This window comes from Oncorhynchus nerka, linkage group LG19 (genome assembly GCF_034236695.1).
Source record: "Oncorhynchus nerka isolate Pitt River linkage group LG19, Oner_Uvic_2.0, whole genome shotgun sequence".
Taxonomy (NCBI): Eukaryota; Metazoa; Chordata; class Actinopteri; order Salmoniformes; family Salmonidae; genus Oncorhynchus; species Oncorhynchus nerka.
The window spans coordinates 38,649,103-38,663,353 of NC_088414.1; the positions used below are offsets into that span (position 1 = coordinate 38,649,103).

Here is a 14,251-nt window from a genome sequence, read left to right on the forward strand (position 1 = left end):
GTTTTTCTTTATTTGTACTATTTTCTACATTGTAGAATAACATAAACTATGAAATAACACGTGGAATCATGTAGTAACAAAAAAAGGGTTAAACAAATCCAAATATGTAATATTTTACATTCTTCAAAGTAGCCACCCTTTGCCTTGATGACCGTTTCATGAGGAATACTTTTCCAACAGTCTTGAAGGAGTTCCCACATATGCTGAGCACTTGTTGGCTGCTTTTCCTTCACTCTGTGGTCCAACTCATCCCGAACCATCTGATTTTGGGTTGAGGTTGGGTGATTGTGGAGGCCAGGTCATCTGATGCAGCACTCAATCACTCTCCTTCTCAATCAAATTGCCCTTACACAGCCTGGAAGTGTGTTGGGTCATTGTCCTGTTGAAAAACAAATGACAGTCCCAGTAAGTGCTAACCAGATGGGATGGCGTATCGTTGCGGAATGCTGTGGTAGTCATGCTGGTTAAGTGTGCCTTGCATTCTAAATAAATCCCTGACAGTGTCACCAACAAGCACCCCCACACCATCACTCCTCCTCCTCCACACTTCACATTGGGAACCACACATGCAGAGATCATTCGTTCACCTACTCTGCATCTCACGAAGACACGGCGGTTGGAACCTAAAGCCTAAAGTTTGGACTCATCAGATCAAAGGGCAGATTTCCCCTGGTCTAACGTCCATTGTTCGTGTTTCTTGGCCCAAGCAAGTCTCTTCTTCTTAATGGTGTCCTTTAGTAGTGGTTTTCTTGCAGCAATTCGACCATGAAGGCCTGATTCACGCAGTCTCATCTGAACAGTTGATGTTGAGATGTGTCTGTTTCTTGAACTCTGTGAAGCATTTATTTTGGCTGCAATTTCTGAGGCTGGTAAACCCTAATGAACTTATTCTCTGCAGCAGAGATACCTTTGGGTCTTCCTTTTCCTGTGGTGGTCCTCTTGAGAGCCAGTTTCATCATAACGTTTGATTGTTTTTGTGACTGCACTTGAAGAAACTTTCAAAGTTCTTGACATTTTACGGATTGACTGACCTTCATGTCTAAGGATCCATCCCTTTTTTTTCTTTCAATTTTGACCTAAATCCAAATCTAACTGCCTGTAGCTCAGGACCTGAAATAAGGATATGCATTTTGTTGATACCATTTTACAGGAAACACTTTGAAGTTTGTGGAAATGTGAAATTAATGTAGGCGAATATAACACATTAGATATGGTAAAAGATAATACAAAAACTATTTTTTTATATATATTTTTTTGTACCATTTTTGAAATGCAAGAGAAAAGCCATAATGTATTATTCCAGCCCAGGCGCAATTTAGATTTGGGCCACTAGATGGCAGCAGTGTGTGTGCAAAGTTTTAGACTGATCAAATGAACCATTGTATTTCTGTTCACATTGTTGTATCAATACTGCCCAAATGTGCATAATTGGTTTATTAATAACTTTTCAAGTTCATTAGTGCGCACTCTCCTCAAACAGTGGCATGGTATTCTTTCACTGTAATAGCTACTGTATATTGGACAGTGCAGATAGCTTAAATTCTTGTTAATCTTTCTGCCAATATCAGATATGTCGATGTCCTGGGAATGTTTTTGGTTACTACATGATTCCATATGTGTTATTTTATAGTTTTTATGTCTTCACTATTATTCTACAATGTAGAAAATAGTACAAATAAAGAGTAGGTGTGTCCAAACCTTTGACTGGTACTGTATATGTTTTTCATCTCTATTCTTCCTTACAGATACACTCGTTTTCTCCGTGACTTCTTAGAGTCATCTGAGAAGCACTTCATGGTGAGAATCCAGAACTATCTATCAAATGGATTGACTGGTATAATATAAAGAAGGTCCAGGGATAACAATGTGTGTGTGTGTGTTTATACAGTGGGGAGAACAAGTAGTTGATACACTGCCGATTTTGCAGGTTTTCCTACTTACAAAGCATGTAGAGGTCTGTAATTTATCATAGGTACACTTCAACCGTGAGAGACGGAATCTAAAACAAAAATCCAGAAAATCACATTGTATGATTTAAGTAATTAATTTGCATTTTATTGCATGACATAAGTATTTGATCACCTACCAACCAGTAAGAATTTCGGCTCTCACAGACCTGTTAGTTTTTCTTTAAGAAGCCCTCCTGTTCTCCACTCATTACCTGTATTAACTGCACCTGTTTGAACTCGTTACCTGTATAAAAGACATCTGTCCACATACTCAATCAAACAGACTCCAACCTCTCCACAATGGACACCATCCCAACCGTGAAGCATGGAGGTGGAAACATCATTCTTTGGGGATGCATTTCTGCAAAGGGGACAGGACGACTGCACCGTATTGAGGGGAGGATGGATGGGGCCATGTATTGCGAGATCTTGGCCAACAACCTCCTTCCCTCAGTAAGAGCATTGAAGATGGGTTGTGGCTGGGTCTTCCAGCATGACAACTACCCAAAACACACAGCTAGGGCAACTAAGGAGTGGCTCCATAAGAAGCATCTCAAGGTCCTGGAGTGGCCTAGCAAGTCTCCAGACCTGAACCCAATAGAAAATCTTTGGAGGGAGCTGAAAGTCTGTATTGCCCAGCGACATGCCCGAAACCTGAAGGATCTGGAGAAGGTCTGTATGGAGGAGTGGGCCAAAATCCCTGCTGCAGTGTGTGGAAACCTGGTCAAGAACTACAGGAAACATATGATCTCTGTACCAAATATTAAGTTCTGCTTTTCTGATGTATCAAATACTTATGTCATGCAATAAAACGTAAATTAATTACTTAAAAATCACACTGATTTTTTAAGGATTTTTTTTAGATTCCGTCTCTCACAGTTGAAGTGTGCCTATGATAAAATTACAGACCTCTACATGCTTTGTAAGTAGGAAAACCTGCAAAATTGGCAGTGTATCAAATACTTGTTCTCCCCACTGTGTGTGTGTATGTATATATATATTACACACACAGTGCTGCTTGAATGTATGTGAACCCTGCAGGGCTGGTCATTATTTAGCTATAAAAAATGTAAATACATGTAAAATCCTTATCTAATCCCCAATTTGTAATAACATTCAAAGTAAATGACAGATCATTTAAATGTTTGTTAACAGGAGTGGTTTATTTAACAGAAACTCAGATTTGATGGGTGAAAAAAACATGAACCCCTTCAGTCATAAGCTTGTGGCACCTCCATTAGCAGCGATAACTTGGAGGAAACATCTCCTATAGCTAGTAATCAGTCTCTGGCATCTGTTTTCAGAGATTACAGAACTCAGCCAATTGAGTTCGGTTCGAGGGGTGTCTGCCATGAACTGCCCGCTTCAGGTCCTGCCACAGCATCTCGATTGGATTTAGGTCAATCCAAAACACATTCTTTGGTAGATTTGCTTGAATGCTTTGTGTCGTTGTTTTGTTTGTAAGACCCATTTTCGGCCCAGCTTTAGCTCCTTGACTGATGGCCTGACGTTCTGTTCAAGAATCTCCTGGTATACCTCGGAATTCATTGTCGTACAGGTCCAGAGGAGGAAAAGCAGTTCCAGGTCTTGACATTCCCAGCACCATGCTTGACTGTTGGGATAAGGTTATTTTGGTGGTAGGCAGTGTTGGGTTGTCGCCAAACATGGTGGTGTTGATTGTGAACAAAAAGGTTAATTTTGGACTCATTAGTCCAGAGAATGACTTTCACAAACCTTCAGGCTTCTTCCTAGCAACACTCCCATGAATGGCATTTGGATTCTGTGTTCTTCTTATTATTGAACCATGCACAGTTACCTGAGATGCAGCAAGGTAGATGTTATGTTTGGGTTGGCTTTCACCTGATTTCTCATTGTTTTAGTGTCACTTGGGGATATTTTGGAAGGGCGTCCACTTCTAGGCAGAGTTACTGTCATGTTAAATGCTTTCCATTTGTAAGTGATTTGCCTCACATTGGACTGATGGAGCTCAAATCATTTTGAGGTGATTTTATAGGTTTCTCCAGACTGTTGTCCTCTCACTATCCTCGTACTAGTTGAGTAACTGGAGCATCAGCATTTATGGGTTCGATTACAGGCTCAGAATGGCAACAAAGGCCTTTTTTTCTGAAACTCGTCAGTCTATGATGGCTATTCCATGTGAGAAATTGCCAAGAAACTGAAGATCTCGTACAACGCTGTGTACTACTCCCTTCACAGAACAGCAGAGTTGCAAAGAAAAAGCCGTATCTCAGACTGGCTAATAAAAAGAAAGACAAGCAAAATAACAGTCACTGGACTTTTTCCTCTGCCTAGAAGGCCAGCATCCCGGAGTCGCCTCTTCACTGTTGACGTTGAGACTGATGTTTTGCGGGTACTATTTAATGAAGCTGCAAGTTGAGGACTTGTGAGGTGTATTTTTTCTCAAACTAGACACTCATTTACTTGTCCTCTTGCTCAGTTGTACACTGGGGCCTCCCGCTTTACATTTACATTTACATTTAAGTCATTTAGCAGACGCTCTTATCCAGAGCGACTTACAAATTGGTGCTTTCACCTTATGACATCCAGTGGAACAGCCACTTTACAATAGTGCATCTAGGTCTTTTAAGGGGGGGGGGGAGAAGGATTACTTTATCCTATCCTAGGTATTCCTTAAAGAGGTGGGGTTTCAGGGGTCTCCGGAAGGTGGTGATTGACTCCGCTGTCCTGGCGTCGTGAGGGAGTTTGTTCCACCATTGGGGGGCCAGAGCAGCGAACAGTTTTGACTGGGCTGAGCGGGAACTGTACTTCCTCAGTGGTAGGGAGGCGAGCAGGCCAGAGGTGGATGAACGCAGTGCCCTTGTTTGGGTGTAGGGCCTGATCAGAGCCTGGAGGTAGTGAGGTGCCGTTCCCCTCACAGCTCCGTAGGCAAGCACCATGGTCTTGTAGCGGATGCGAGCTTCAACTGGAAGCCAGTGGAGAGAGCGGAGGAGCGGGGTGACGTGAGAGAACTTGGGAAGGTTGAACACCAGACGGGCTGCGGCGTTCTGGATGAGTTGTAGGGTTTAATGGCACAGGCAGGGAGCCCAGCCAACAGCGAGTTGCAGTAATCCAGACGGGAGATGACAAGTGCCTGGATTAGGACCTGCGCCGCTTCCTGTGTGAGGCAGGGTCGTACTCTGCGGATGTTGTAGAGCATGAACCTACAGGAACGGGCCACCGCCTTGATGTTATTTGAGAACGACAGGGTGTTGTCCAGGATCACGCCAAGGTTCTTAGCGCTCTGGGACGAGGACACAATGGAGTTGTCAACCGTGATGGCGAGATCATGGAACGGGCAGTCCTTCCCGGGAGGAAGAGCAGCTCCGTCTTGCCGAGGTTCAGCTTGAGGTGATGATCCGTCATCCACACTGATATGTCTGCCAGACATGCAGAGATGCGATTCGCCACCTGGTCGTCAGAAGGGGGAAAGGAGAAGATTAATTGTGTGTCGTCTGCATAGCAATGATAGGAGAGACCATGTGAGGTTATGACAGAGCCAAGTGACTTGGTGTATAGCGAGAATAGGAGAGGGCCTAGAACAGAGCCCTGGGGACACCAGTGGTGAGAGCACGTGGTGAGGAGACGGATTCTCGCCACGCCACCTGGTAGGAGCGACCTGTCAGGTAGGACGCAATCCAAGCGTGGGCCGCGCCGGAGATGCCCAACTCGGAGAGGGTGGAGAGGAGGATCTGATGGTTCACAGTATCGAAGGCAGCCGATAGGTCTAGAAGGATGAGAGCAGAGGAGAGAGAGTTAGCTTTAGCAGTGCGGAGCGCCTCCGTGATACAGAGAAGAGCAGTCTCAGTTGAATGACTAGTCTTGAAACCTGACTGATTTGGATCAAGAAGGTCATTCTGAGAGAGATAGCGGGAGAGCTGGCCAAGGACGGCACGTTCAAGAGTTTTGGAGAGAAAAGAAAGAAGGGATACTGGTCTGTAGTTGTTGACATCGGAGGGATCGAGTGTAGGTTTTTTCAGAAGGGGTGCAACTCTCGCTCTCTTGAAGACGGGAGGGACGTAGCCAGCGGTCAGGGATGAGTTGATGAGCGAGGTGAGGTAAGGGAGAAGGTCACCGGAGATGGTCTGGAGAAGAGAGGAGGGGATAGGGTCAAGCGGGCAGGTTGTTGGGCGGCCGGCCGTCACAAGACGCGAGATGTCATCTGGAGAGAGAGGGGAGAAAGAGGTCAGAGCACAGGGTAGGGCAGTGTGAGCAGAACCAGCGGTGTCGTTTGACTTAGCAAACGAGGATCGGATGTCGTCGACCTTCTTTTCAAAATGGTTGACGAAGTCATCTGCAGAGAGGGAGGAGGGGGGGAGGGGGAGGAGGATTCAAGAGGGAGGAGAAGGTGGCAAAGAGCTTCCTAGGGTTAGAGGCAGATGCTTGGAATTTAGAGTGGTAGAAAGTGGCTTTAGCAGCAGAGACAGAGGAGGAAAATGTAGAGAGGAGGGAGTGAAAGGATGCCAGGTCTGCAGGGAGGCGAGTTTTCCTCCATTTCCGCTCGGCTGCCCGGAGCCCTGTTCTGTGAGCTCGCAATGAGTCGTCGAGCCACGGAGCGGGAGGGGAGGACCGAGCCGGCCTGGAGGATAGGGGACATAGAGAGTCAAAGGATGCAGAAAGGGAGGAGAGGAGGGTTGAGGAGGCAGAATCAGGAGATAGGTTGGAGAAGGTTTGAGCAGAGGGAAGAGATGATAGGATGGAAGAGGAGAGAGTAGCGGGGAGAGAGAGCGAAGGTTGGGACGGCGCGATACCATCCGAGTAGGGGCAGTGTGGGAAGTGTTGGATGAGAGCGAGAGGGAAAAGGATACAAGGTAGTGGTCGGAGACTTGGAGGGGAGTTGCAATGAGGTTAGTGGAGGAACAGCATCTAGTAAAGATGAGGTCGAGCGTATTGCCTGCCTTGTGAGTAGGGGGGGAAGGTGAGAGGGTGAGGTCAAAAGAGGAGAGGAGTGGAAAGAAGGAGGCAGAGAGGAATGAGTCAAAGGTAGACGTGGGGAGGTTAAAGTCGCCCAGAACTGTGAGAGGTGAGCCGTCCTCAGGAAAGGAGCTTATCAAGGCATCAAGCTCATTGATGAACTCTCCGAGGGAACCTGGAGGGCGATAAATGATAAGGATGTTAAGCTTGAAAGGGCTGGTAACTGTGACAGCATGGAATTCAAAGGAGGCGATAGACAGATGGGTAAGGGGAGAAAGAGAGAATGAGCTTTCTATTCTGGTTAGAGCCCGTTTGCAATGTTACTCAACTGGTCTTAAGAAGGACAGTTTTATTGCTTCTTTAATTACCACAACAGTTTTCAGCAGTGCTAACAATTGCAAAAGGGTTTTCTAATGACCAATTAGCCTTTTTAAAATGATAAACTTGGATTAGCTAACACAACATGCCATTGGAACACAGGAGTGATGGCTGCTGATAATGGGCCTCTGTAGATAGAGTGGGGAGAACAAGTATTTGATACACTGCTGATTCTTGCAGGTTTTCCTACTTACAAAGCATGTAGAGGTCTAATGTTTATCATAGGTACACTTCAACTGTGAAAGACTGAATCTAAAACAAAAATCCAGAAAATCACATTTGTATGATTTTTAAGTAATTAATTTGCATTTTATTGCATGACATAAGTATTTGATACATCAGAAAAGCAAAACTTAATATTTGGTACAGAAACCTTTGTTTGCAATTACGGAGTTCATATGTTTCCTGTAGTTCCTGACCAGGTTTGCACACACTGCAGCAGGGATTTTGGCCCACTCCTCCATACAGACCTTCTCCAGATCCTTCAGGTTTCTGGGCTGTCGCTGGGCAATACGGACTTTCAGCTCCCTCCAAAGATTTTCTATAAAAGCATCCCCAAAGAATGATCTTTCCACCTCCATGCTTCACGGTTGGGATGGTGTTCTTGGGGTTGTACTTATCCTTCTTCTTCCTCCAAACACGGCGAGTGGAGTTTAGACCAAAAAGCTCTATTTTTGTCTCATCACATGACCTTCTCCCATTCCTCCTCTAGATCATGCAGATGGTCATAGGCAAACTTCAGATGGGCCTGGACATGCACTGGCTTGAGCAGGGGGACCTTGCGTGCGCTGCAGGATTTTAATCCATGACGGCGTAGTGTGTTACTAATGGTTTTCTTTGAGATTGTTGTCCCAGCTCTCTTCAGGTCATTGACCAGGTCCTGCCATGTAGTTCTGGGCTGATCCCTCACCCTCCTCATGATCATTGATGCCCCACGAGGTGAGATCTTGCATGGAGCCCCAGACCGAGGGTGATTGACCGTCATCTTGAACTTCTTCCATTTTCTAATAATTGCGCCAACAGTTGTTGCCTTCTCGCCAAGCTGCTTGCCTATTGTCCTGTAGCCCATCAGCCTTGTGCAGGTCTACAATTTTATCCCTGATGTCCTTACACAGCCCTCTGGTCTTAGCCATTGTGGAGAGGTTTGAGTGTGTGGACAGGTGTCTTTTATACAGGTAACGAGTTCAAACAGGTGCAGTTAATACAGGTAATGAGTGGAGAACAGGAGGGCTTCTGAAAGAAACTAACAGGTCTGTGAGAGACGGAATTCTTACTGGTTGGTAGGTGATCAAATACTTATGTCATGCAATAAAATACAAATGAATGATTTAAAAATCATACAATGTGATTTTCTGGATTTTTGTTTTAGATTCCGTCTCTCACAGTTGAAGTGTACCTATGATCAAAATTACAGACCTCTACATGCTTTGTAAGTAGGAAAACCTGCAAAATCGGCAGTGTATCAAATAGTTCTCCCCACTGTATTCCATTTAAAAAATCTGCCGTTTCCAGCAACAATAGTCATTTACAACATTAACAACATTAACAATGTCCACAATGTATTTCTGATCAATTTGATATTATTTTAAGACAAAAACTTGCTTTTCTTTTAAAAACAAGGAAATTTCTAAGTGACCACAAACTTTTGAATGGTTGTGTGTGTGTATGGATATAGATGATGTAGGATTAGATCTTCCTGCCCGTGTGATGTTATTCATTGGTCCAGATTCAATTAAATGTACTAAATGTAACTCAACTCATTACAAATTCCATCCCTTTCAATTGAAGTGAAATGTGATTCCAGGTGGGGCTGGATGTGCACTACTACGTGTTCACCGACCTGCCCGGCGATGTGCCTAGCAACATGACTCTTGGTGTCGGCAGGCTGCTCAGCATCGTGAGCGTGCCGAAGTTCGACCGCTGGCAGGAGATATCCCTCCGCCGCATGGAGCTCATCCAGGTCACACTTTATTCATATTAATACTACATTATGAGTTCTTTAGTTTATTATTGATCAGTAGTAGTAGCAGTAGTAGTAGCAGTAGCAGTAGTAGTAGCAGTAGCAGCAGTAGTAGTAGTAGTAGTAGCAGTAGCAGTAGTAGTAGCAGTAGCAGTAGTAATAGTAGTAGCAGTAGCAGTAGCAGTAGCAGCAGTAGTAGCAGTAGTAGCAGTAGTAGTAGTAGTAGTAGCAGTAGTAGTAGCAGTAGTAGTAGCAGTAGCAGTAGTAGTAGCAGTAGTAGTAGCAGCAGCAGCGTTTATGAGTTCTTTAGTTTATTATTGATCAGTAGTAGTAGCAGTAGTAGTAGCAGTAGCAGTAGTAGTAGCAGTAGCAGTAGCAGTAGCAGTAGCAGTAGCAGTAGTAGTAGCAGTAGCAGTAGCAGTAGCAGTAGTAGTAGCAGTAGCAGCAGTAGTAGCAGCAGCAGTAGTAGCAGCAGTAGTAGTAGCAGTAGCAGTAGTAGTAGCAGTAGTAGTAGCAGCAGCAGCGTTTATGAGTTCTTTAGTTTATTATTGATCAGTAGTAGTAGCAGTAGTAGTAGCAGTAGCAGTAGCAGTAGCAGTAGCAGTAGCAGTAGCAGTAGCAGTAGTAGTAGTAGTAGTAGTAACAGTAGTAGTAGTAGTAGTAGTAGTAGTAGTAGCAGTAGCAGCAGTAGTAGCAGTAGTAGTAGCAGTAGCAGTAGTAGTAGCAGTAGCAGCGTTTAAGAGCGTTGGGCCAGTAACTGAAAGGTCATTGGTTTGAATCCCCAAGCCGACTACATTAAAAATCTGTCTGTGCCTTTGAGCAAGGCACACAACCCTAATTGCTCCTGTAAGTTGGTCTGGATAAGAGCGTCTGCTAAAGTTTATTTTATAAAAAAGTCAAACCTTTATTTAACTAGGCATTAAATGACTAAATGTGAAAATTTAGTAGTATTAGTAGCTCCCTACAGATGTCCCAACTATCAACAAAATATCAACTGTTGATAATTGGCAACATATTTCTAGTGTTACAGTTAAGAGGTTATGCCTATAGGGTTAGTGCATACCAGTTAGTTTAAATATTGTTGACAGTAGATTGTATGGACTGTGTATTTTTTAAATAATTTTAACCCTGCCTGAAACCAAATTTACATCTGAGGACAATCAACTTTGATTGATTGATTGAAGTTCTACTGAACATCCACCAACCATCTACTTGGAAGCAGACTGCCATTGAGGATCACATCCACCGGGAGGCGCACTACATCTTCTGCCTGGATGTAGACATGAGGTTCCATGGCCGTGTGGGGTCTGAGGCGCTGGGGAGACTGGTGGCCGCCATCCACCCCTGGTAATACTTACTTACTTACTTACTTACTTAAAGGGCCAGCATCCACCCCTGGTAAAACTTACTTACCTACTTACTTAAAGGGCCAGCGTCTACACCTGTTAATACTTACTTAAACACTTAATAGTTACTTAAAGAGGAAAAAAGTAAATATTTTTTCCCCTGTAACGTAACAAAATGTGTAAAAAGGGAAGGGGTCTGAATCATTCCCGAATGCACTTTATATACAAACATATGTGGACAACCCTTCAGATCATTCTTATAACTGTATATACAAACATATGTGGACAACCCCTCAGATCATTCTTATAACTGTAGATAGAAACATATGTGGACAACCCTTCAGCTCATTCTGATAACTGTAGATACAAACATATGTGGACAACCCTTCAGATCATTCTTATAACTGTAGATAGAAACATATGTGGACAACCCTTCAGATCATTCCTATAACTGTAGATAGAAACATATGTGGACAACCCTTCAGATCATTCCTATAACTGTAGATAGAAACATATGTGGAGAACCATTCTGATAACTGTAGATACAAACATATGTGGACAACCCTTCAGATCATTCTTATAACTGTATATACAAATATGATCATATTTAGTAACAGTACAAATTAGTCTCCATTTCATATAACTGACGACAGAGCATTTTCTACCCAGAGTCCTCTGAGTGACGCAGAAACACCATTTGTATGTCTGCAGACTCCTCACAACTTCAGCTTTCGTCCCTCTGTGACCACGAGAATTGTGGTTGTGTTTTCAAATCTACTAAATTATTTCAGATTTTTTTTTCATGTTGAGAGCTCTAAATCCAGCTGGGAATTCCACAGCTAGATAGAACCACATTTGCTGAATTCGCTAGACTATCCCTTTTAATATACAGTCCCCTAGGCTGGGCTCATCACTCAGAGGCAGTTTGAAATCAATTCTTTGTCTGGAAAAGGCCAGAAAATGTGACACGGAGTGGCAACAAGATTTTCGATCTGTTGATGCTCTACAGATGGTCAAACTATCAACAAATCTGTTGCTAAGCAAGGGTTGAGGTTAGGGTAAGGGCTACGATCAGGGTTAGGGTTAGTAGATAGTTAGTTTAAATGTTACTGATAGTACATTTGTAGATGCTCTACAGACTATCCAAATAAAGTTTTACCGTGACCTCAGTAAGGGTATGTTCCTGGTTAAATAAAGTAACAATACAAAATGGTCTTGTATCTTGCAGGTTCTACATGTACCCCCGGAGCCAGTACCCCTACGAGCGGAGGGCCGTGTCCACAGCCTCTGTACCTCAGGACCAGGGAGACTTCTACTACCAGGCCAACATATTCGGAGGAGTGCTGGAGGATGTTCATAGGCTGACCAAGACGTGCAGGGAGAACCTGGAGGTAGGCTCTCAGGCACTCAGGCAGGCAAAATGCACAGTCAACACATTCATACCTGACAGACAGTCATGCAGACAGAAAGGCATGCATTCTGAGACGTACGCACAGACATATGCACGCATGCAGGCAGTCACTCACTCTCTCCCCCTATATCCACCCCTCCCTCCCTCCCTCTTCCTCCTCCTCTCCACCCGCCCTTCTCCCCCCCCCTCCCTCTAGGTGGATAAGTCTGTGGGTGTTGAGGCTGTGTGGCAGGAGGAGAGTCACCTGAACTGGTACCTGGTGAAGAATAAGCCCACCAAGCTGCTGTCACCTGAATATGTGTGGGACGACGCTAGAGGACGGGACACCAAGGAGATAAAACTCGTCCGCTTCTCCTCTGTCATCAAGAACAAGGCAGAGGTCAGGGAGAACCCATGAGATGCAGCCCATGCAAAACCCAGATAGATATCTATAGCTTAAACAACAGATTTCTATAGCATAAACAACAGATTTCTATAGCTTAAACAACAGATTTCTATAGCATAAACAGATTTCTATAGCATAAACAGACAGATTTCTATAGATTAAACAGACAAATTTCTATAGATTAAACAGACAGATTTCTATAGCATAAACAACAGATTTCTAGAGCATAAACAACAGATTTCTAGAGCATAAACAACAGATTTCTAGAGCATAAACAACAGATTTCTAGGGCATAAACAACAGATTTCTAGGGCATAAACAACAGATTTCTAGGGCATAAACAACAGATTTCTAGGGCATAAACAACAGATTTCTAGAGCATAAACAACAGATTTCTAGGGCATAAACAACAGATTTCTAGGGCATAAACAACAGATTTCTAGGGCATAAACAACAGATTTCTAGAGCATAAACAACAGATTTCTAGGGCATAAACAACAGATTTCGATAGATTAAACAGACAGATTTCTATAGCATAAACAACAGATTTCTATAGATTAAACGGACAGACTTTGATCAGAAATGTTTTAATATGCTATTTAGACTTCCGCCCGAGGTGATGACATTGACGCTAGAGTTTTAAAGACTCAAGAGCGAACTATATTTCATCTCTTGAGTCTTCCTCGTCTCTGAGAACTGCCACAACAAAAGAATGATGTTCAAGACAACTGAGCGTGTTGTTGGTGCCCACCCTAACAGCGACATGTTAGCCTCCCCTGATCTGTGAACAGTTTTTAACATTATTATGATGTGAAGCCCTTTAATACTTGTATTGAAAAGCGCTATACAAATAAAGTTTATTATTATTATTAAGTTGACATTTTATACATGAAATTACATTTATTTCTCTGGCATCGTGGTCGTCGTGTCTGACATTGTCCAAACCAGTAGTGGCGCAAGACTGCTTGAAAATGATGCATGGCCAACGGAATTCTGTCCTGATGTTAATGAGGTGAGTATGCGTAGCAATGGCTTTGTCTTGTGCTACTCAATGATGGACTTAGGGGAGCAGTTAACTGCTAGCTAGCTACGTTTCGTCACTGTGAACACCGACAACTCAAGGAGCGTTATTATTGTCTGGGAAATAATCTCTCCTGTTAACTCTGACAATGTTAAAGCACTTCTGACACCACGTTATGATCTTAGTCAGACATGACTGTACTGCGCAGCAGAGCACGAGCAAATGGCTCGGCATCAAAATGTTAGTGATCAATTTAGTGATGCCCTGCCCATACCCTAGTTATTGCTGAAAGACCAGGCACTAACCTGATGTATAGAGTTGTGGTCTGTCAGGGTCAGGGAGCAGAGCTCCAATAGGGAGGGACCATCTGTATAAAGGTATACCTGTTGCACCTGTGTGCTAAAGTTATGTTCTAGCCATAGAGAATGATAGATAGCTCTAGTGGCCAAAAAGCCATTGTAGCAACGGCAGCGCCATTGAGGGCTCCCTCCATGCTTCCACCATTTTTAAGTAGTCAAATGGAAGGAGATATTCAACGATCAGGTGTCCACATACTTTTGTGTATTAAATGGCTTCATTGCCAAAAACTCGAACTATCTCTTTAATACGGAGGAAATTAGTCATTGGAGCCCATTACAGGGTTTTCTCTGTGTAGAATATTCTTCTGCATGGTCGTCTAAGTGGTCATTTTCAGGATGGAAAAACAGTGTGTTAACATGAACAATTATAACAACTATAACCAGATAGAAAGCATGCAGAAAATATATTTTGTAATAATACCATCTTTGAGAACTAACAATCAATAATAATAAATAATAATTTTAATAATAAAAATAAAAATATAAGCTAGAGAGTCAGGAAGAAATAGA

The 14,251-nt window shown here is 43.3% G+C and overlaps 1 protein-coding gene across 2 annotated transcripts in view; it reads left to right on the forward strand.

Moving 5' to 3' along the window:
- Positions 1 to 13,239, forward strand: part of LOC115146862 (globoside alpha-1,3-N-acetylgalactosaminyltransferase 1-like) — a 39,215-nt gene extending 25,976 nt beyond the window's left edge. For both annotated transcript variants that reach the window (XM_029688879.2, XM_065004931.1), the window contains 5 exons: positions 1,746 to 1,797; positions 9,064 to 9,219; positions 10,442 to 10,566; positions 11,794 to 11,956; positions 12,173 to 13,239. In XM_029688879.2, the coding sequence (XP_029544739.1) occupies positions 1,746 to 1,797; positions 9,064 to 9,219; positions 10,442 to 10,566; positions 11,794 to 11,956; positions 12,173 to 12,373 (697 nt within the window). In that variant the 3' untranslated portion in view covers positions 12,374 to 13,239. The remainder of the gene's footprint in view (positions 1 to 1,745; positions 1,798 to 9,063; positions 9,220 to 10,441; positions 10,567 to 11,793; positions 11,957 to 12,172) is intronic.
- The last annotated feature ends 1,012 nt before the right edge of the window (positions 13,240 to 14,251 follow it).